At 36.5% G+C, this 23,647-nt stretch overlaps 1 protein-coding gene across 1 annotated transcript in view; it reads right to left on the reverse strand.

Moving 5' to 3' along the window:
* The window catches only part of LOC112955361 (probable ATP-dependent RNA helicase DDX60), a 37,009-nt gene that overhangs the window by 6,488 nt on the left and 6,874 nt on the right, over positions 1-23,647 (reverse strand). Inside the window, exons 8-32 of the mRNA XM_026048641.1 lie at positions 22,512-22,670; positions 21,866-22,007; positions 20,735-20,896; positions 20,255-20,351; positions 19,505-19,620; positions 17,769-17,932; positions 16,422-16,674; positions 15,507-15,670; positions 14,677-14,829; positions 13,626-13,775; positions 12,648-12,767; positions 11,528-11,623; positions 10,676-10,791; positions 10,019-10,164; positions 9,721-9,830; positions 9,515-9,619; positions 9,303-9,431; positions 8,606-8,733; positions 6,686-6,844; positions 5,329-5,473; positions 3,836-3,988; positions 3,253-3,357; positions 2,334-2,534; positions 1,332-1,436; positions 340-481 (exon numbers count right to left, since the gene is read on the reverse strand). Coding sequence (XP_025904426.1) covers positions 340-481; positions 1,332-1,436; positions 2,334-2,534; positions 3,253-3,357; positions 3,836-3,988; positions 5,329-5,473; positions 6,686-6,844; positions 8,606-8,733; positions 9,303-9,431; positions 9,515-9,619; positions 9,721-9,830; positions 10,019-10,164; positions 10,676-10,791; positions 11,528-11,623; positions 12,648-12,767; positions 13,626-13,775; positions 14,677-14,829; positions 15,507-15,670; positions 16,422-16,674; positions 17,769-17,932; positions 19,505-19,620; positions 20,255-20,351; positions 20,735-20,896; positions 21,866-22,007; positions 22,512-22,670 — 3,520 coding nt within the window. The remainder of the gene's footprint in view (positions 1-339; positions 482-1,331; positions 1,437-2,333; positions 2,535-3,252; positions 3,358-3,835; positions 3,989-5,328; positions 5,474-6,685; positions 6,845-8,605; positions 8,734-9,302; positions 9,432-9,514; positions 9,620-9,720; positions 9,831-10,018; positions 10,165-10,675; positions 10,792-11,527; positions 11,624-12,647; positions 12,768-13,625; positions 13,776-14,676; positions 14,830-15,506; positions 15,671-16,421; positions 16,675-17,768; positions 17,933-19,504; positions 19,621-20,254; positions 20,352-20,734; positions 20,897-21,865; positions 22,008-22,511; positions 22,671-23,647) is intronic.

The raw sequence follows: 23,647 nt of genomic DNA on the forward strand, positions 1-23,647 counted from the left end.
TTTAATACATGCTATTCAAATGTTGCTCTGGAGTCAGAATGATTAATTTTTCTCAGAGCAAATGGATTTTTTTTTTATGGCATTCATTTTTACCTCATCAAAATATTTCACAGATGTAGGCTTGTGACATTAGCATTGTTATACATGTACATTGGCTTCTTCCAACAGAAGTATAAGCATATCTGTATAAGCATATACATCTGTATAAGCATATACAGAGTGGGGAGAAGCAGAGGCCAAGGATAGAGCGATGAATACTGGGCAAGACCCCAGGAAGAATGAAGCATCCAGAAGTTTCTGAATGCTTCCAGGCAGTCAGTGCACGGCATGTTACTTTACCTTCTTTAATGGGCCGGCACAACTTGTGGAACAGGCCCTTCACGAGAAAGCTGACCAGGACAAAATTTGAAGGCTCATAATAGTACAAGTGTGTTACAAGTCCAGCAAAGCCTCGAGGGTTTCCTTCCTGATCCAAGTAGCCCTATGTTATTCAAAACCAATCAAACAAAAACAGCTTAGCTGAGAAAGATCCAAAAAATTCTTTTATAAGCCTGTATTTGATAAGAACATAAAACAGCAGCATTCAGAACAGTCTTTCAAGCTACTACATAGGTACCTCTGGATGGAGATCTTCAGCTTGCACTGAAAGGCAAAAGTGTATCCCTACTGAAGAAGTAGTCACCAACTATCCAAGTATTTTCATGGTGATCTTTATCTCTTCCCCCTGTGTACAACTGAGGAAGCAGGGACTAACTAGAGAACCATGACTATATCAGTGCCCCTTTTTTTTAAATACTCCTCTTGAAAGAACACTAGAGGCAAGTACATGGGCTGGGTTTGGCCCGTTTTCAGGCTGTTACTTTCAAAATACACTACAGCTCTCTGACACGCTCACTGAAGATTTTTCTCGTCAGTGGGGCTATCAGACTCCTGCTCTCCTGCACCAGGGACACCCACCAGCAGGCAGCCCCAAACAGGGCTCCGGTGGGAACAGGATCAGGAAAGCCCGTCCCAGGTGAGCAGAGGCTGTTACCCCTGCAGGCACCACACAGTACAACTCGTACTTTCCAAATCAATATGTGATCATGTATCATGAAGCCTTCCTCATTAAATTTATTCTACAAAATAAATACCTTAGGCTTAAAGTCCACTCATTTTATCTRTTTCCTTAAATTCCTACAGAAGCTTGCATGTTGCTGTGGAATATAAACAGTGCTAAGTCAAAGAGTGCTAAGCACACACAGAAGTTCTTAACTTGGAGAGCTGGTAGGTTTAAGAAAAAAATCCCTGCATTTACAGACTGCTGCTATCTAGAACGAATTATCACTTACCTCTTTGATAAGAAACTGCAAGGAAAAGATAAAATAGATTTTTAGGAGTTCAGTGTGTCTTTCTTGCTTGAAGGACATCAGTGAGTGCTTCAAGATTGACAACACCTGGCCAAACAAAGAATAAAACCCAAGAAATTAGGAACCTCGGAGGAAGTCTGTATTGTAACAAACAAAGAAACTGCGGATCCAGTTTTGATGTTTGCTTCATCAGTCATTTTTCAGGWTAGAAATGCTGAGTGGGATTGGGKTTTTTTTTTGTTTGTCTGGGTTTTTTTGGTTTGGTTTGGTTTTTGCACCCAACTGATTTTCACAAATCCTTGTGAAAAAACCATTCTTTGTCTGGCATGTGCCAGATATCTGCATGTTTTTAGTTTATGCTGAGCTGTATGGAGTTAGTTACATGAAGTTCATGTACTCATTTACTAATTTATAAGATCAGGACCTTATATTTGTATCTTTAAACTAAAACCAAGAACTTGAACATTATTCTGYAGGCTCTATTAAAATATTAAAAATTATATGAAGTTTACCAATTTACTTCAACTCAAAACAGCTGATGTCAGTTATGTTTGAATTCATCAAATGCAKTTTTTGCTTATCTTTTACATTCTTGAAAATATATATCCATATGTATCTGACAGATTACAGAAGGAGCTTCTTGAACAATTTGCCATCATGGCCAATTTATTTAAATTACTGCATTCCAAGACAACAACAATAATAATCTCTTGATCTTCAAGATTTTCTGATTATGCAAGTGTATTTAATGCAAATATTATTTACAAGAGTTAAAGTAAAAATGTCTTCCTTTCTAAAATAATACTTATTGCCAAAATAGTAGGTGCATGAAAATTCACAGCACACTGCATTTAAGGAGGAATAAATAGGATATGCAATTTTACCTGTAGAATGACTGTTCACTTTAGATACATGTAGCTTCTTCCTTGAGTTAATCAGACATCATAATTTAATTAAATTCCTATGGAAAAAAAATTCCTATACCTTTGCTCTGGCATCAGTTTTGTCATCAGCCTTTGCAGCCAACAGCATGAGTCGCAGTATTAAGCAAATAGTCAGAGGAAACTGGCCTTTCAGTTGAGGGACATTGGATTTGATAAGTCTTTCAACCTTGGGCAGTGGGATATCATAGAAGAACACATTTCCAATCATATCTTGTCCACGTCTTCCGGCACGTCCTGACATCTAAGAGGAGGATAGTTGTAACAATAATGTTTAAATTAGTGATTTTTCACATGGAATCTATCTAAACTGTACACAGGGCTACCGTCTATGCAGCCTCAATAAAGGCCAGAAATCCCCAGGCTCGGCAGGCTGCTGCTCCAGCCACGGACGCTTTTCCCCCCAGCGCTACCAGGCATCAGCTGCAGCCTGGGACCAGAGGCCAAGTGGCAGGATCTSGGGCAAACCCAGGTTGTCTGAACACAGAGGAGCAGGAAAGCAGGGACTAATCAAGGGGCTCAATCCCTCAGCCCCTCTGGCTATGCTTGCAGTGCTTCCCCAAGGGAGCTCGCTCCAGCACCSCTCTTCATCCAGTCAGTGGTCTTTCCCTCATCACATACCCCTCTATGTTCTTAGAGCATGTTTTTCATACATGTTTTACAACAACCTGGCTTAAGCAAAAGAATTTTCTTTTCTACTGACCTGTCTAACTGAAAGCTGAATCTATGTCTTTAACTCAACTGCAGTATTTTCAGTGCTGAAAGAGGTCTGCCCATTCTTTGGGGGCTGCCACTTTTGAAACATTAGTAAAAACATCTTAACTAGAATTGTTTTCATCACTGAAGCAAATGACTAAAACTCAGCATATACACAGAAGTATATGTAAAAGGAAACACACTGCCTGAATTTATGCATGATGACAGGGATGTATGTACTGTACTTGTAATGCAAACAGGATTACCTGTCTGTAATTTAGGGCATCTAAAAAGACAGAATCTTCAGCAAAGACGACAGATTTACAGGGCATGTTGATCCCTAAAGCGAGTGATCCAGTAGCTGTTACTACCTACAAAAGTATCAAATATTAGTACATCTATTAGATATGACATTATCTGATCAAAAACAATCCAACATCCCACTCAGATCAACAGGAATTTTACTATTATTTTTCTCTACAATCTGCTTGCATATTTTGAAGGTTTATATCATACCTTTTATGAAACACAACTGGAAATAATATTGAGACAAAATGACGKATCTTAATCCTGTAGAGCTCATTTCGCTAGAACACATTTACCTGTGACATGCTAGCCTGAAGGATGGCAATTTCTACGCAGAAGTTAAGCTTGACAGGTCATTTACTTGATTTCATTAATTTGAAAAACTTCACATCAACATTTAAAAAGTGAGCATGACAAATCCAAATGTGATATATTTTATCATTGGTGAAAGATAATGTAATTCAAAATTATAGGGTGTATGGAAAAATCAAGTGTTTTCAAAACAAACAAAACTTGTCCATAAACTGATTCTCATTCACCAACCTTAATATAACCCAGTCTAAAGAGCATCTCCACTACTTGTCTTTCCTTGGCGAACATAGAGCCATGATGATACCCAATGCCCCTCAGAGCCAGCATTGTCTGCTCATAACCTTTCTTCTGAAGTCTAACTCGATCCAAGATCTTGTTCAAAGTCTACAAGCAAACACAAATGTTAAGTATTAATTACAAGCAAGTTTTGCCAGTGGGTAAAACCATGCAGTGGTATCTGCATGAATAAAAACTTTATCTGACCAAGTTCCAAATACGACAGAGAAATGCAGCTGCTCATCAGTTTTGGTAAACTTGAAGCACAAAGTAAGTAACTGGGTGGCTTGAGCACGTGCTTCAGCACGAGCACAAGCCCCAGGCTTCGGCCTCCACTTCCTTTACTACCTCACACACACCAGGAGGGGAGCGCTGATGGTCAAGCCCGGCACTGAGGCACATCCTCTCCCAGATCCAACAGACTTGCTCAYTGTCTCTATCTTCTCACAGCTGTGGAAAGTTGGGTTTCTTTGAAGCTAACTGACAGTAGTTCAAAAGTGCCACTGGGATCCCAAGTTGCCAGAATGGGAATCATGAGCATTTTCAGTCCTGGACCCAATACACAGAATATTTCTGCCTTGCAGAAGACGAACCACAATGAGAAAGCATTACCAAGGCACTTAATCAAATTTTTGATGAATATTTTCTCTGAATTAAGTGGTATACATCATAATTATCTTTCAATAATAATAAAAGAGTTAGGTATACAACAAAAGAGATAGCCATACAAACCACAGTCATTTCTCAGGAACTCTGGTAATAGAGGAGACCTCCTGGATCAAGGCCCAGTCATCCACTATTGCTGGCAACCGTATCATATCCAAAATATTTCTTAAGAACTGATATACAAATACTTTGCCCTCACTGATGGATGGACACTAACCTTTCAGGTTAGTGAAAAGTTTCAGTCTAGGTATTTTCTGGNTCTTTCTCAGCAGGGCATAAGCATATAGAAAAGCAAAGAAAATTATTTCTCTGTGATGACTAGGACTTTTTCCTATGTAAAGTAGCTTACTCTTTATTTTTCAAGACAGTAAGGGCTTGAAACGTTTTAGATGAGTACACAAAGATGCCATGTAGCCAAATCTAAGGACTCACTCAGAAAAACATCAGGCTGACAGCCAAATTAACAGTGGACAGAACCGCACTACTGACAGCTCAGGAATCAAAGTCATTACTTTTTGTATCCTGTGACCCCTGCTAGAGGGGCAAGTCAATAACTTTTTGTGGGCAGAAWAAAAAGTTCTGGGTACATCCTAAAAATAAAGTCCCCTAAGATTGATACCTGGAGCAAAATTTAGATAGAAATATTCAGAGAAAGTTTCATGAGCACAGTGCTTACTGTTAGGAAGTACCGCTGAATCACGTTTTATATATTTATGCACGAACTTATGTATTTTAGACATACAAAACCAAACACTTGTTAAAAATATCAGTGAATGAATTACCTCTTCATCCACAGCCTTAGAATTGGCATAAGTATATGCAGAAGGGATCCTATGAAGCTTTCTAAGCCTTTCCTGCAAACGTTCTTTTTCTGCCAGAGCAAGCATTACACCTTCTACCTTATTGGAAATCTTTTTTCTGATATCACTGTAAAAATATAAAATGATTATTTTGCTATGGACATATTTTAACATATATTTCTCAACTTTAATACACAATTTTGATTCTAAAMGCTGCAATTCATTCCTTTTTAAACTCCAGATTCAAACATAAAAGCAGGTATGTTAATGAAAATTTGTTTATAATTCTACTTCCACTTCCAGCAAATAACTCCAGTTGAAATAGAGAAGATTCACAAGCTGTCTTTATCTTCCATCATTTTTGTGTATCATAATAAAAGTACCTTAAATTTTGCAAATTAATAAGGTAAACATAATTCTATAGTGGAAGAACTCAACAKGAAATAGAAATAAGATTTACTGCCAATGATAACATTAACATAGACTAGAAGCATTTGAAGAAGAGAGGAGAGGGAAAACTCTGAAGAGTCAGATTCAAGATGATACTTCAGTGTCTAAATATGTGTCTAATTTGAGACTAGATTTTCCAAAGTTGTAAGTAGCATTATCKAAGTGAGCAAAGTTCATTCTTTTGTGATATTATAACCAAAGAATGAAATTCTGTCAATATTACCAGTGCAATAGGTGATGATTAGTGCTCCTGACAATCCCTGTAACTGCATACAAATTGGCAAATGCCAGTCTAGCTCAATAATCACATACCCAAGAACATTCAAGGTTAGAGGGGAAACAAATGAAGCAAACGGTACAGAGCAAGGCAAACAGCTGACATTTCCAAAGGGCATCTCATCAGGCACAAGGGAACTCACTCCTCAGAGTTCTGCTGCTGTAAGCAGCTGTGGAGACGCCAAGCTAAGGAAACGCTCCCCCACAGTGGCTGCCTCGGGACAGGCTCAGACCCTGTATCGGTTTAAARTCACTGCATGAAAAAAAGTCTGAAGAAAGAGAGGTTCTGGTATAATGAAACATATCTCAATTCCAGGCTACTCCCGACTGGCTCTCTCTCACACTCCTTTGTCTTGGACACTCATGCTTCAGTGTGAGCATCTTCYAAGCAGTCAGGGACACCGGGGTCTCTGTGCGACTGGGCTGTGTGCGTGAGCCTGCGTGGTGGCACCTGTCCCAGAGCCACTGCTGCRTGCGGGGTGCCCCGGCACGCGGGGGACATGCAGCACTGCGCTGCACCTGCACGCTGGGGCACCTGCCTGATCAGCTTGGCACCAACTTGTGCCACGTGACAACAGGCAAGTTTTTAATAGCGTATCGTTGTAGTACTTACGAAATGTGGTATTTTCTTAGCTCCTTATTTACTTTTCTTAGTTTGTTTTTTACATTTTCTTTTTCTCTCTCAATATTAGGGTCTTGTTCATTCTTTTGTTTTTCCTTTAAATTGGAATATATACTCCAGGCTGCCCCTTCCACTGACTTTAGGCTAAAACTTAAGATAAATAATACATAATATACATTAGTAAAGTGAATTCGAACAGAACTTTTATTTATAAGCATGCTGTTAYGATAATAATCAATCAGAACTTACACCTAAGATTATGGCACATCCCCTATTCTGTCTCCAAATCACAACCCACATTCACCTTCATACTGCAGTTATTCCAAAACAACGTAGTAAAATGTGAAGTGGTTCTGACAGAGAATTATACACAAAAAGCACACTCGGTTCTACCCTCCCCTAAGCTAAACACTCGGATGTACAAATCAGACTACACATCTTAGGCCATTTTAATTCTTCTCAGCTGGCCAGTTAACAACCAATCCTTGCTTTCTTGAACACAGCTATCCTTCCTCATTTATATATATATATTTTTATTTTATTTCTTTCTTTCAATACTGGACTGCTTGGGGTTGAATGTACTTGACTGCTTGGAGTTAACTGTGACRAGTTACAGTTAACTCCATCTTCACTCTCAGATAACACTTTTTTTTTTTGTTATTATTCCTGTTGCAGCAGTCACCGGGAGTGTGGTGATCTTTATTTCTTGATCCTCAGAAATATCAAATACAGATACTAATAATAGGGGATAATTTCTCAATTTCTCCTTAAATTAAGCTGTTATGGATGAAAGAGTTCAAAACAATCATTTCTATTTACTTTTCTATCACTTTGAAACTCTGAGCAATGTAATACTAGAGATTAGACTGCTTTGCAACCTTATTTCTCAGTAACAGCTTAAGGAAAAAAAGTGCAAATACCAACCTCCTACTCCAAGCTGGTTCCTACTTTTGATGTTTACACAACCCCTTCATTTTTATCAGAATATCTCAGCATTTGGACATTCAGCTAGAAAAGGGCTTAAAAGTTCTGACTCTTGCCCCTTTCTCTGACCTGAAGGTCTACCAAAGCTGTTACAGTGAATGTGCACCTTAAAAGAACTTGAGATAATGGATTCCTGCACCCCACCTCCGTAGCTAGTACCCCTAGGTGGTAGTACCTCCACCTTCACTGGCCCAGCACATGTCCCATCATGATTGATTTATCAGTTGTGTCTACTAGGGAAGAATCACACTCTACACACAATCCTAAGAGCCGTCAGCCACCAGGAATTTCTGAGGACCTACAATTCCAGGGTCGGTGAGGGGAAAGCATTTCAGCTTTCTAAAGGAGCAGCAGCTTGGAACKTCCCATAATTGCCCACAAATGATGTTGCTCTTCACAGAGTAGTCCTCCTACGTGAAGGACATAAATTAAAATGTGGTTTGGGAAATTATTGGATGCAGCCTAAAATCAGCCATAGGAGTAATTACAGTTGGACTGTCATCCAAAGGTAGAAAAAAGATGCAATTTACTGGCAACTACAGTCCTTTGAGATGTGTCATTTACATGTATACTCACTTTTTTTCTCCTTCCTTCCTAGAGACATCTTAGAAATTCCTTTTCATCAGCATGAGACATGTGAGAACTGAAATGGCAGCCACATGCTTCCCCCTACTATGCAGGCGACCAGCATAAGGAAGAGCAAGGCCCCCTGGCACTACCATGAGCAAACCTCCTATTTTAAGTGATTATTCCTGCGCCTTATTACAATGAGAATATGCACACAGACTATTTCATACGTTTTTAAAACAATGCTAGCATTTACTATACAAATGCTGTCAAGTCATGTCAACKTTCACCTCTGGGTATCACTTCTGAGACTTCTGAGTCTAGGAAATACAGATATAATATACAGAACATAATACTTACATAAAAAATATAGCAGGTAATTTACCCATCTCATGTAACTTGTCAACGAAGCAGGCAAAATTGGCCCACTTTTTCTCTCTTGAGCAATCCAGGGGTCTTGGCTTAAGACGCTCTAGTAGCTTATGAACCTGACCAAAGCATTATTATTGAACAAATGTTAGTGACAGAAACTTCTGCTTGGAGGCTAATGAAGATCAGCTCTTCAGTCTTCTGCATCAGCCTCTAACAGCAATAACCACAGACAGTTTACAGGCTAAAAGGTCCGCAAAACATAAACTGAGTTCAGGAAAAWCTCAAAATAGAAACTGTTGTAATGTTCTCGGCTGTCACCACTGTACAGTTAATAGAGCATCACTAACACACAAGTTACAGTATGTTTTACATTTAAGTATCACATTCTAAAAATAAGTTTATTTCCTGAATTTCATGGTTGTTTTCTTTTTGTTGATCTGCTGCTTCTTCAGATTCCTTTGTATTATATATGAACAGTTCACCTCTAGTTAAGGACTTGATTTTCTGCTCATCGTTTTAATTTCTATCATTTACACAGTGACATACATATGGTATGTGACTTATGGTCACATAAGTGACCACAGTGACCACAATGACTTATGGTTATAGAAAGGGATTCAAATAGGCATAATTACATTAAAATAATGTATAAACTTTGAGAAAGCTCTCCTRTAACAGCCATTACCTTTTGCTGTTGGCCAGCTGCAATCCATTCGGTTATTTCTTTCTTCAGTTCTTGTTCATACTTCCTCACAGCCATCTTTTTTATTACCACTTTATTCTTGAAAAGGACAAACTCCTCAGGATCTAGCTCCTTGAAAATACCAGCAACAAAAACCATAACACTTTGTTTTCTATTTCTGTTGATACATTCCACACACCACCACTTATACACACCTGTGCCCTTGGCCACTCCTGCCAGATTTCTGCCATTGTGTCATACAGCTGCACACTCTCCCGTGGCGACAACGAAAGGTCTGAAGGAAAACCATAGCTTGCAATCTGCCAGGAGGTTAAACAAAATAAAAATAATCATTTGAAGAGAAACCTTATTGCTTACTGCAACAGCTGATGAACACATATKACACCAGCACTATGCTTACATGATTGACTGTTAATGCAGCACATGGGTGATAATGTTCAATAAGAAAGTCAGTGTCCTTTACAGAACACACATACTTTTCCAAATCGTTGTATCTCTCTCCATATAGAACTGTGAACAGACAAAAATGTCACCATGATACACTCGTTTGCTTTAAAAAAACAAGCATGTAATCCTGAAGAGATTTGTATTTACTTTATATATATGCCTAAATTCATGCAGTTATTAAAGTTTTCAGAAAAGAATTTAAAGTTTTCACATCAAGTATGTCTTTAGTTTAAAAATATCCTGATACACACCTAGTCTAACATGATACGATTTTTTTTGTTCTTGTGCTTTCGATTTCACTTTACATTTTCTTGCAAAATTCTCTTCAGAGCCTGTAGAGCTTTCTTCTATTGTTTTCTCAGCACGCTGCCAATACCTTTTCACAGTTCGTAGCCACCTATAGTACAATGTTTAAAAAAAAAAAAAGTTAACACTTAGAAAACATCTTAACAAAATTGCTACAACTAAAGTAGAGAGACTATTACTGAAATCTGCTTGATTCCTACCTCCAGTGTCTGCCTACCATATTTAGTGCATTTTTTTTCCAGCATATCTCAGGTTGCAAGGCRTAAGTGTGAAAATGTTTGTATCATACAAACATACAGTGCAGGTGTCTTCCTTGATCAGCCATGGGCCATTATACTTATCAGGCTTTGACAGTTCGAGTACGGGCCTCCTACGTTCTTCCTTCCTAATAACTTAAAAACCCAGAAGGAACTTTCTGCTCTCATTACACAAAGATAAAAGTTACAGTATTATTTGTGGTCAAGTGGGAAGGTAGGGGTAGCCTAAAATGTAGAGCAATGCAATTCTGTCTCTTATCTCCAAATAATAGTTGACTTCTCTGTTCAAAAAAGTTCATATACAGTTTATATATGCCCTTTTGTGCAAGAAAACTCCAAGCATACTCAGTCAGGTGCTCTGGGTTACTGATAGTAGCAGACAGTGCCAAAAATGGACATCGAATTGTTACCAGAAGATGCTCCCAAACCTCTGCTCCAATTTCACCACCAAGGCAATGGACCTGCACAAAGAGAATTGGTGAAAAGGAGAAGTCTTCTTTATCAAAATGCACCTATAACAGGTGCATATACAATACAGGTGTATATACAATACACCTGTATAACAGGTGTATATACAATACATTTTTGCAAGATCACTACTGAGTAATTCTTACATTGCAAGCAAACAACAAGATCCAAATCAAGTGTCCAGTAAACGTCTCTCTAGACTTCACTAGACAGTAAATTAGTCTAAATTTTGAAAATACATCTGTCATTTGTACCCCAGATACTCACTGGCAGCATTAGCAATTAATTTAATTCACAAGAACTAAGACTGCAGTTTGAATATTAAATACAGCAGAATTAATCACTGACTTTTTACCCTGGCAAAACTAACCTTATCCTGTCAAATGTTTATGATTTAGGTCTGGAATGTTCCATTTGTACCACTGACACTATGGTGGATACCTTTAGTTTTCAGTTGACTGTCCTGAGAGAAATAAGGCTTTGATTAGAAATCTGGTAGTCCTCAGGAGGACACGGAGTTCAAATTCCTTTACTAGAATATGAAAATACTAATAGCTACCATGAACAAGCAAAACATATTTATGTCTAAGAAGCTAGACATCTGAAATAATATTTCTGGAATTTTTTTTTTACCAGCAATAATACACATAATGAAAAATGAGTCCTTGGGATTTTTCCCCAGGATTTTTCTTATATTTGTTAAATTGATTAGTATCAAAAGCCACCTACCTCATCAAATATAACATATCGTATCCGCTTGGTCCAATTCTGGCAGCGAGGGGACAGCATCAAGATTTCTAAACACTGAGGCACAGTGACTAGTATCTAAGAAAGATTTGTAAACATTATTTTTAAGTAAATTGACAACACAGAAAGATTGCATTTTTTTTTATTAAAATATATTTGATTTCAAGATAAGCAAGAATGACTAATCTGTGTAGAATCACCTTCCAACCAAGTTTATAATTGTAACGAGGTGCAAGAGCTAGGAGCCAAAGCCCCACAGTTGATGTTTTTTCACTTTAGTCATTAATAGAGGAAGCAGAATTTTGTCTAGGGCACTGTTATTATGAGCAAGAAAGTTATATTTATTTCATCAATTTTCTTTTTAAATATTTTTATTTAAAAGAATGCTAGCTTGAAAGAAAGCATCTTGTAAGATGGAAAAACCCACAAACTTCAGTGCTGAGATAGTAACAAATATTCATTTTCATTGTACTTTTCACTAACAAGCTTTCTAAAGGTTAATGGCCACAGAAAAATCACATTGTACCTATTATATAGATTAAGTTTACTCYTCTTTATCCCAACATTTTATACTGCTGCCAACTAAGTCTCTCTAAGCTTTCCACAGCAACAGCAGTAGTAAATTATCACATTGGTTAAAACTAAGACCTTACCTTGGTTTTCAGTTCAAATTATCAGTATGTTTCAATCTTTGTCCTGCTCTGAGCCAAATCTACTTAATTTATTTCCAAGATTTTCACAGTTTGAACTCTACCATTTCACTAGACTTTATAATTATTTTTCATCCACACTAGCTAGTGAAAACAGACTAGAGGGGATCATATAGAAAATGCATCACGCAGGGCTATTTAATGAGAGGCTGATGTCAGTAAGGCCTATAAGGACTATATGTCACACAATCAAGGTAAGAGAAGGAAAAGAACATCTCCTCCATTCATCTGGGTTTGCATTAGCCATATACAGTGATGCCTAAAGAATTTTAATTAATTAAACTAGAGCAACTAATCAGTGCAACATTGCCAGAATGAGTAACATTTTTAGAAGCCATATGATATATTAAAGGGCATTGTTATTATATATTAAAACATCCATAAATATATACCTGACAATTCATGATATCATGGCGATAATCCCGAGTGAAGACTCCACACACCACCAACCCATCAGGAAGTTTCTTGGTGAATTGGTTATACACAATTCCCACCACTTGGTTTACAAGAGCCTTAAGTAGAATAGATCATTAATCTGATATTAATGATATTAATCTACAACTGATATTAATCTACAAGCCTAGTCTGTTAAGAATTTCAACACTGAAAACTATACTCAAATTATTACTGAGATTTTCAATTATACTCAAAATGCTTTCAAGTGGTGGATTATATAGTTTTAATTCTGTACTATAATTATTTTTAGAACAGCTAGAAAACAAGCTTTAGAAAAACAGCTTTAGAAAAACAAGTAATATTCTACTGCATCTACAAGCACTTTCATGATCCTCAAGTCCTGGGGCTACAAGTGTAAATACCTTAGTCCTGAACCCAGGCTCTGATATTCAAATTAAAACCCCAATTTGATACCAATCTGAATAYATCCATACAAATTTCTATTTATATAAACCTATCCATAGAGATTACTACTGAATAACAGCACATGTAATTGTATATTCATTCTCAGTCTTTGACTGTTAGCCAAAGCTTGTACTGACGTTAAAGTAAATTTTGGAGGGAACAAAAACATCATACTTTAGCTCTCAAGTTAATTTTTAAATACTAGGACAATCTATTGTTAAAAAAAAAAAGTCTCACACCTGTCTAGAGTTTCTTAAGCTTTCTCTTCTACCATCTAATGGTAAGCACAATTGGAATCAGCTAGCCCTGCTTGGTCATTTTTCTGTTCTAATATTACTTTCACCACGCTCTTAGGCTTCTGGTATTCTTACATTTTACCTAAAATGCCACCGCTTGCACCTTTTCACATATCTTAAAATACCTGCGTAGATATTAACACACTAAAACCAGTGCATGGGCTTGAAATCAAAAGACATACATACAGAATAGGCAGTAAGATGCAGCCTTACCTTTGTTGGAGCAACATACACAACCACTCCGTCGTTGCTCATCTTCAGGACTTTTTCCATGCAATAGTATGAAGCATATGTTTTTCCCGATGAAGTGGGAGCAACAATCACTGCAGACTCATTATTATCTACAGCATCAAGAAGTTCTCGCTGAGAGAGAAAAGGAGTTACTTATACCTAAGGGGTCCTGTTAAGAATTCCTCACTGATTAAACATGCACTTTCTACGAAAACATCTCTTATTTTTGCAATTGAGACTAGGCATGGTCACAACAACTTAGTAGATACATCACTGTATTCTTTTTTCTTGCTGTAAAAAAAAATGATACTGCAAATTATAAATTACTCATTTCAATGATTTGGTCCAAGATACTGATATCAGAACTCCCAAAATAGACATTTTAAAAATAAAAATCAAAACCAGTTAACTCAGAAGTCTATTAGAAAACAAACAACAAAAAAAAACCCTGTTGTATACAATGTAGTTTTTTTCTTGCATTATAAAAGTTACCTCAACACTGCCCAAACATCTCTTCTGCTCTTAGTATACATTTTGTTATTTTGTCTTCTTCCCTATTACTCTCTTCTTCTATGCTGTCTCATCTTATATCTGTAAAAGGACAGGGCAAAGGATACAGAAGAAGAAAGAGAAGTATTGCTAACATATTCTGTGGTATTAACATTTCATTTTGCAACTCATGTTACCAGTTACTCCTTAAAGTCAAATAAGCAGAGGATGAAAAAAAGAAAAAAAAAAAAAAGAAAGAAAGAAAAGAAAAGATTATCCACCATCAAATACATCAAATACGGTGAAACAGTGAAATGCCATGGACTTGGCATTTCAGAGGTTGAATTCCTATGGCCAAGGTCTCAGTGGGAAAACTGTTAGAAAAAAATTGTGGAATACAGTCTAAAACAATCTACTGAATTTGCTGAACTTAGAACACCAGTATTTTCCACAAGAAGTGCAAAAATGTATATGTTTAAGTGGGGAAAAAATATCAGAAATCATATCGGATAATGTTGTACACCAATGATTTTTATTTAATCACCTGCCATGTGTCTGGTATGAAATGCTGAACTCTGGGATCTGGATCATTTCTCTCTTCTCTGAGCAAGTAATAGTCCATATATTGTAGCTGAAAACGAGCTGGTCCCACTTCAGTAGCATAGATGCTGACACGCTTAGCATCACTTTCTCTGACCTATAAGGTCAATTTTAAATTCAAGATGTTTAGAAAACTAGGAAGAGACTCAAAAAGATTGCAGAGACTTTGCTCTTTAGAACTCCATGTGAGCTTTAAGAAAGATACAAAAATACATTTTTTGATTATTTCCTCCAGAAATTCACAGCACATCGTCTTGTGCAATGAATCACCATTGCAGAATGAAACAACATAAAAGACTGAGTGCTGAGTGTGACCCAAGTTTTTGTAAAGTATGATATTTTCAAATATCATACAAATAATACATAAATAAAATTCCCTGTCGTGTCCGGTTATACCACCCAATCCTGAAAGCTACAGAAAAGCTTTTACATCTTAAAACTTACACCAAAAGATCACAGAATCACAGAAAAACTTAGACTGGCAGAGCCCTATGGAGGTCTGCTAGTCTGAAGACCTACATCTGAGCAAGACGATTTGAACTTGCCAACATCCACCCTCTATGGCCACAATCCTTCCCTACAGCAGACAATTTGAGATCTGGGGAACGTACAACTCTGCTTCCTGAAATGTAATATATTTTATTGAGGACACAAAGCACTCTTATGGCACAATACAAAATAAAATACCCTTAGTAAAGATCTTAAACACATCAATCAATGCCTAATAAAACTTGGCTGATATGCCATTTCTGTAGAATAGCTATATAAAGTTACCTGCCCAGAGAGAGACCATGCTAAATTCTCAAATCCAAGACGTCTTAGACATCTGATCAGCTTTTCTAAGTGGGATTTCTCCAAGAGATCTTGGTATTTTTCAAGGAGGATATGAATTCTCCTCATCACTTGGACAGCGATGCTTAAATCTTTAGGATTGTTACCTTTTTTAAAAAAAAAAAAAAAGAAAAAGAGAATTTACAGCATCACTGAAGAATATGTTTTATCGTGTGTTTTATTTTTAAAGAGACCTTATCCATCCAAAAACATATACGACAAATTAAAAAAGCATTTTATTTAAAGACAACCAGAGAAAGACTACTCAGACTCATGTGACCTATACAAGAGTGCTTGTAAAGACAAAACACCCAAATACTCTGTCTTTGCAAGACAAGCTACAGAAGTAGCTGATGGCTGTTGAGAAACCTGTCCCAGCTGCTTGCAGGCTACATGCAGCTCCAGTTTGATGTTCCTGACTTAGGATAAGCAATAAACAAATTAATTCTAGTGGAATTGCACATCTCTAACCATAGCTAAAGGGACTGCTCTGCAAGTCATCATTCTTCAGACTAACCACTTCTGCAAACTAAACACTGCGACATGGATGTATTTTAACATGCACTATACACTTTCATCGAAGACATACAATAAATGATTTGCCTATGCAATAGATGGACACGACAAAACAGCAAAAATAGCTACAATCTAGTCTGAGTGGATAGTTTATATCCAAACCAGAGAATCCTGAAACTGCAAATTGGGGCTCAAAGTCTGCTAACAATTAAAAGCACCTTTAGTACTCCCCAAGCAGGTGGTTTTTACTTTAGCTGAGAACRTGCGAAGTCACTTTCTTGGTCCAAGAGAAAAGCTGATCAGGGGGCAAGGTGCATCCTGACAGGAGTTTGGCCACCATACCTCGCTTTCTGCAGTGTTCCTTCCACGCTTCYGAACAGGCTGACAGCCCGGCTATTTCTGTTCTCAACTTCACAGATTTGCTGTGAAGAGTCTTGAGAAACTTCTCTAATTTATCTATTCCAACAGTCGGATTCTGCTTTATTTCCTTCTCAATTGATATTTTCAAGGCYTCCCATTGCTCTTGCTCTTTCTTTTCCTTTATAATCTTTAGTCGCTTCTTGTTCTCTTCTGCAATTATTTCTGCTTTACTTTTCTATCCAAAAAATTAAAATATTCAGACATAACAAGCATCATGCAAGTATCATATAAAAAGAAGCTCTCACTGTAAGTAATCACTATAAGTACATTCCAGTTTTCAATTCATCTGTGTGTTGTTTGGAAAATTGTTTAAGGTATCTCTGGGATTTTAAGGGATACATAATTTCTGGATGCCACTATATTTTGTGCAACAAGCTTATCCAACTCATTATAAATGTCAGTAAAAAGCATCTCTCAAATAACATTAAAGTGTACAAAGGTGAAAGAATAAAATAGCACAAGTCTGAAGTTAAATATGAAGCTTTTATTTTACCCATAGGTAATAGAAATTCTAAGCATATTGGGATTTTCTCAATAAATTAACAATAATTAAGAATTTACTTAATTTATTTAATTATTTAAATTAAGAATCTGAGGATAGGAAATTGGTCTAAATAGCCTTTTGATGGTTAAAGAGGCTGTAATCTACAATCAGTACTAAAATAAAAATTGTACTTTCTGAAATATTACTCACATTATTTTGCTTCATATTGTTTATTAGTATGTCTGTTACAAATATATTAGTAAAATTAATATGCCTGTTACAAATGTACACAAAATATTCACATAGCATTCTAGCAAGAACTAATTATAATATTTTGAAGGATATTTCCTTCACAAACACATCTGATGTTTCCTAAATAATGCAGGGAAATAAATGGATGAATGGTGAACTTTGCAAGTATTGTCCAGAAGTTTGTGAAGATCAAATAAAATTGTTTAAAATTGTTTAAATCCTGTCTCATTCACTTCAGGAACTTTTTGTTCACTGGCCTAAACCTATCAGCCTTAATAGGCTTCATATTTATTACATTTTTAATTAACTTGTGCTTATTACAATATAATCACTCAACAATACAACTAGCGATAAAAAAATATTTTTGAAAATTATGCAATTAAACTTGAACTATAAAGATAATTTAATTTATTCAGCGGAGAAGTCCTAATGCATTAAAAGCATGAYATTTCATGGAAATTTCAGAGGACATGGAAATTTCATGGACATTTCCAAGGAAGCAATTTTGAAACGAGCAACTTGAATAGACTCACATGTGTCTTTTTTGTCTTTTTGTCAGCAGCATTAGCATTCGCTGGCACATCCCCTTGGTACACAATAGTCTTTGAAGTCCTGTTTTCCAAAGTGCTTCCATAAAAACGATGGAAAGTCTGTAGCTTTTGTATTTGTCTTCGTTCACATGGATCTTTGGATTTTGCTGCATACAAATATGTTTGATGAAAAAAACATACAGATAAATTCCACAGTGTAATGGCTAAGTTTCCCTTAAGTTTCTCATTAATATAAAAGGTAAAATCCACATTTTTAGAGAGACTGGCTAATACTCACCAAACYTCAACACTTGTTTATCTAAGATATGGGCTCAAATTCAGATTACCCTAAGCACACACCAGAAGTACTGCAAAACTTTACAAGTGAAAAACTGTAAGCATTTGAGTAAAATGGCTGGATTTCCTGCATAGCCCATGGAAGTAGGCAGTTGTTCTCAAAAAGCAATTCAGATTATCAAAAAGAAAACTTTGCCTCAAAACAAGAGCCTGTCATAAAAAATACTACTACTGAAAAAAAACACATGTAATGCTAGCCAATGGCTGATACCGAGCACACAAATACTTATGTACACAACCCTGGGTATTTCTCTCTGCCCCAAAAATCAAAATGCTGCATCAGTTCCTCAGTGTGAATATGCATCTCAGAGCTCACTCTTCCTGATTTGAACAGGAAAGACTGAGGGAACGGTACACATCAACAGAGTCCTCAGGTGTGGCAAACACAGGCTGCCTTCTTCAGATGGACAGGTATAAAACCTCAACTCTAACATTATGGAAAAATGCTCTAGCTACTTCTCTGTAGATTAAGTTGACAGTGACTGCCCTGTAAATTTGCCTTTGAAAATCACAGTGCAAGGAGAAATGCAAAGAACTGCAGTCAGAAACACGACCAGAAGGAATCCTGGCTTCATAGGTCAAATGATACAAACGCCTACTCAGGAAACATTTCTAGACACTGGATGAAAACCATGAGTAGCACCAAAGCAGCAATAAGTAATCAACAACTTCCTCTCACTTGGTAGGTTCTTCCCAGCTTAACTGACTACATGATGCAATAGACAACAGTAATATCTTTGAGAAAAACTTTTTGTACATTCTGGAATGCACAAAACTGTACACTTCATTTCATGGAAATACGAAATGAAACCTAAGCTCAAAACYGAGTCTGTGGTTTGTTTTCCTCAGTGTTTCAGATTGGTAAACACTTCAGGAAACTATGATATAGATCATCAAGAACTATGATACAAACAACTTCTGCTTCTTTTATGCTGCATTTTAATGCTGTTTTAAAATATCAATTTGCTATGCGTCCACTGGCAAACATCTGACTAGATTACACACATATATATGGATTTGTTTAATAAGAAATTATCCAAACTATACATGTCATTATTAAATTTCACATGCACATACAGCTTATGACATAAAAGGTCATTAAAAACTGTGAAGTCTTTTTGCAAGCACAAGGGAGCAATCATGAATATCTGACTAGAAGTTCTCATTGTATCGTACTTGGCAGAGCTATTCAAGATAATACACAATTTCTGCACAACATTCATCCATTTAAGCGCAAATGAACCACTGTAAATGTTCTACCTTGGAAAGTATTTATGTGAATGTGAATATTTCCTAAAACAACAAGTAATTCTCCAAACCTGTGACTACCTTGACAATATTGCTTTCGCCAATATAGGTATGTGTGCTTTGATAGTTCTTACCGTCAGCACTGCACCGAGYTCTCTCATATTCCTCAGTCAGAGGTTTGCCAGAATGCCAGTGCCGAAGTTCATCAAATTCTTTGTATGTTATTAGGGAAGTWATTGCAGGATCATTGCTGAAAAACACAAACATTGATCAGACTGGAAATTCTAAAAGTTTTCTGATATCTCTAATAACACCCATTTTAGAAAATGGGTATTATGGGAAAAAGTCAAGACATGATTTAATTCCTTTCTAAATACAGTATGTCGAGATATTTTCAGTTTTTCACAAATAATTACTAACAATRAAAGTAAAATCTCACGTTTTAAGGAATTTTCATTCAGCTTATATAAATGACAAAAAGTCCTTTAAAAGATGCTCAACTTTTYACTCAGTGGCTAACAAAATTACTCATTGTGCAGCAGTGAACCCACCTCCACAAGTAGCAGGGCTGGGCAAATAGTCATWATTTTTATTCAGTATTTTTTTTCTTTTACTAGAATCAGTTTCAACTTCTGGTACTAAAATAGATCTTTCAAATGCAAATTGTACACAAGAACAGCAATTCCAGTGTGTAAAATAAGAACCGACAGACTATAATGCAATCAAACAACCACATGAGAAAATATGGATATGCTGACTCTTAGTTTTGTTTTGAACTTTCTGTTAATATTAACATCAGCACATATACATGTTGAATCTTATTGTGCCATGTATAYTGTGCCAAATATAATCTTATTTCTTGATTAGAGAAGTTATATATGTACCTTTTCAAAACAGGCAGATCTTTCAAAACATCTCCTGCATACTCTTCAACAAGATCACACTTGAGTGGTATTAGTCCAATGTCAGGAATTTTTTCTTCTTTATACCATAAAAAAAGATCATTAAGTTTGCTTAATTAAATTTATATATATAAAAAACTGCATGTCATATTTTGAAATTTCTGTCAAGTGAAATTTTAAATGATGGTTGATGAAGTATAGTATGCTAAGAATAAAAAGAGGTTCACTAGTTCCACAACATGGGCTCTWCAGTGGAGTCTGGATGTCTCCCATCAGGYCCGCTCAGACTTATTTCAGCATCAGTGACCAGATTTKCTAGTGAGGTCAAAGGARACAGGAGAGGAGTCACAAAGCCCAMGTTAGATTTTTGAATCAGGATCAATCATATCATTACTCCCAAAGTTTTGCTGRTAATACAGAAAATAATTCTGCTAACTCTGTATTTTGTAGAGTTGTTAATACCTCTAAAAAATGGCTGTTTCTGTTCAAGAAACAGCTGCGACGTATTTCGTACTGGGAAAGCACCTCCAAAATCATATTTCATAGCCAACTTGGTTACGGTATCCCATAGAAAATGATATTCTTTCTCYATTTCATTTCCCAGCTCTTTTTGAAACTTTAATCCTGCACAGAGGAAGTGAAAAAAAAGAAAATTATGAGCTCCACAATTAAAGTTTCCCCAGATAAAACCTACCTATTCTGCTAAACAGCACCAATCTAACCTACTGCAAGGTCGTTGGACATTAAAACCAATTACAGCAGTATGTCACACATTCAGTTTTTAACAGACCACAATATATACATCCAGGTGTGCTGAGAAAACATAATTTGCAAAGAACACCATATTTAGCCTGTCTATGGAAGCACACGAGTTCTCCAYGAAAAAAATGATGTCCTTCACGTTCCTCTTCTGCAAGGCAAATCAGAAAGTTACTTTCAGAGCCCAMGAAAGCATATTGACAATTATGCAGTTTTCAGTATTTCTACTTCCCTTAAAAAATCCTCCACACTTGATTCACTGAGTTATACACAGATGGCAGGTAAAAAGAATTACCTTGAAAAAGTATTTATTCATATCCTGTTGCTCTGCCAGCTCTCGTAGTGTTTCCCCAATTCATGCATTTACAAGAAAATAAAAGATTTTGAATCAATCTTGTTTGAAATAAAAAAAAAAAAAACTGATGTCATAGTGACATTATGGACAAATTCTAGTCCCCATTCTGACTGTGCTCCACTAAGACCAAATGAAATGGATAAGAAGCTGGCTAAAAATAACAAACAAGYTGAGACTACCCAGTACCAGTGACATCGAGCTCTGACTACTTATGCTCTGTATTACTCTGCCTTTGCAGAACTACAAGTGACATACTGGAAATACAGCATGGGAAAGTATCCTGAATAAACACTGCTGAAAATGCTTGAATTAGTGACTTTTCTGCACTCACCTCAAAGCAAAACGTTTCCCTATTATTCCATAAAGTTGATCCATTTTTATACCTGGTAATCAGGAAATTATGCTAATATATGCTTGTATAAACATTTTTATTTTCATTTTGCATCCTAATGAAGTTAGAAATACATGGCGACAAATACCTCCACAGGCTTCCATCTCATAGTAATGTGCAAGGTTTCTGAGTAGCGAGTCATCGTTTAAGTCAGGCAGATAAGTTAAATCCAATCTCCAATCCCTCATATCACTTAARCATTTCAGAACAAAATGTGCACAAAACTCATGCTGTTAAACCAAAACAACAACAAAAAAATCTTTTATAGCACTTTTTCATATAAAGGGATCAAAGCACCGGAAAAGTAAGGTTAACTACCCCAAATTTCATAGACAAGGGAAACAACATACCAYTATGTGACCTCTTGATAGCATAATTTTAGCTAACAAACTTCATTGCTGTCCTTTACTAGATAAATAACTAAATTTAACATGAAGACCTGCCATCAGCATTTCTGTATGGGGTGACACCAAAAGGTCCATCTAGCYCAGTACGCTATCACTAAGGCTTGCCAACAGTACATGCCTAAAGAAGAGGTCAAATATACAGGGATATTCTCCAAAACATTCTCACAGCCCAAGTGATTTCTGGTTTCCTGAACCAGAATGAGACTCTTTCCAGCAGATATATTACCTTCTTTGGTCCTATCAGAGGACTAAGCATCATATTACGATAATGGAAAAGTGAAATGACAAATGCACCTGACTGCATCATTAAGACAGTGCTACACATACCAATTTTATTAATGGCAAAACTCTCTCAGTCCAGCATGATTTAATGATCCTAATTTGAGCTCTCTGTGAAAGAGGCATATGAATAAGAAAAACCACYGTGAGACACTGCATTCTACATAGGTCAGCTGCTTCCTCTGGAGATAGAGGTTTACTTTCTCCCTGTTGAGAGATGACAATTGAAAAGATAAAATTACAGTCTTCATCAGAATAGATATGCCCATATGAAATAGATATTTCATTTAATTCAGAGATTCTCACTTTGTTAAAGCAATTAATKACTTTTACCTACTCACAGATAAATGATTTATGCATTAAAATTTCTGCATTACATGATTTATGCATTATAATTTATTCTGGAGGTATCTAGTTTGGATTGTACATTTTTTGGTGTGCTGACAGCAGAGTATCAGTGATAATGCAAATAAAAAAATCTCGTTTTAAAGAGACTATTAAAATCATGGCAAATTTAAAAAMAACTGTCAGTATGTCTGGTTAGAAATCATATCAATTTAAGAGGGAGGGAGACAGTTAATATTTAGATATAGACCTATGCTCTCTTGTCAACTTTACAACAAAAAGTCTGTATAGAAAACAAGCTGTGCTAATCACAAGGAGGTGAGTTGCACTGGAGAAGTATCAGTTATGTGGTCCACTGAATATGTTCTTCATACAGGATCTTAGGTATGGTAATTTAATGAAAATATAATGCTTATAGAATGGTTGCAATAATTATGTCATGACTGTGTGCACCTAGGAGGAAAATCTGGTAATCTTTTTGTCGTCAAATGTCTTGCTAACTTGAGGAAAAGTATATTCTTCTGTAAAAGCTACTATGCAAGGAAAGGAAAAAGGAGGGGAACCACTGTCTCCTAAGGTAAAACATTCCATGGAGGTAGTCTCTCCCAGAACGAAACAGTTCCCCAGAAACAGTCGCTTCTATAAGAGGCACAGACAGGCCATGCTCCTTTTTGAGAAGCTTTAGCTACAGTAATCCTGCAAATCAAACCACTTATGGAGACTAATCACAAAAGCAGCAGCTGAGCCTCTCTACAACTTAGGATCCACAGAGACAGCTATCTCTTCTGTTAGCAAATACTTGTGTTGATTGCACTGAGAAGGTAGTTTAAAAAACAATA

This window comes from Nothoprocta perdicaria, unplaced genomic scaffold, assembly GCF_003342845.1.
Source record: "Nothoprocta perdicaria isolate Ctin4 unplaced genomic scaffold, notPer1 scaffold_56, whole genome shotgun sequence".
NCBI lineage: Eukaryota > Metazoa > Chordata > Aves > Tinamiformes > Tinamidae > Nothoprocta > Nothoprocta perdicaria.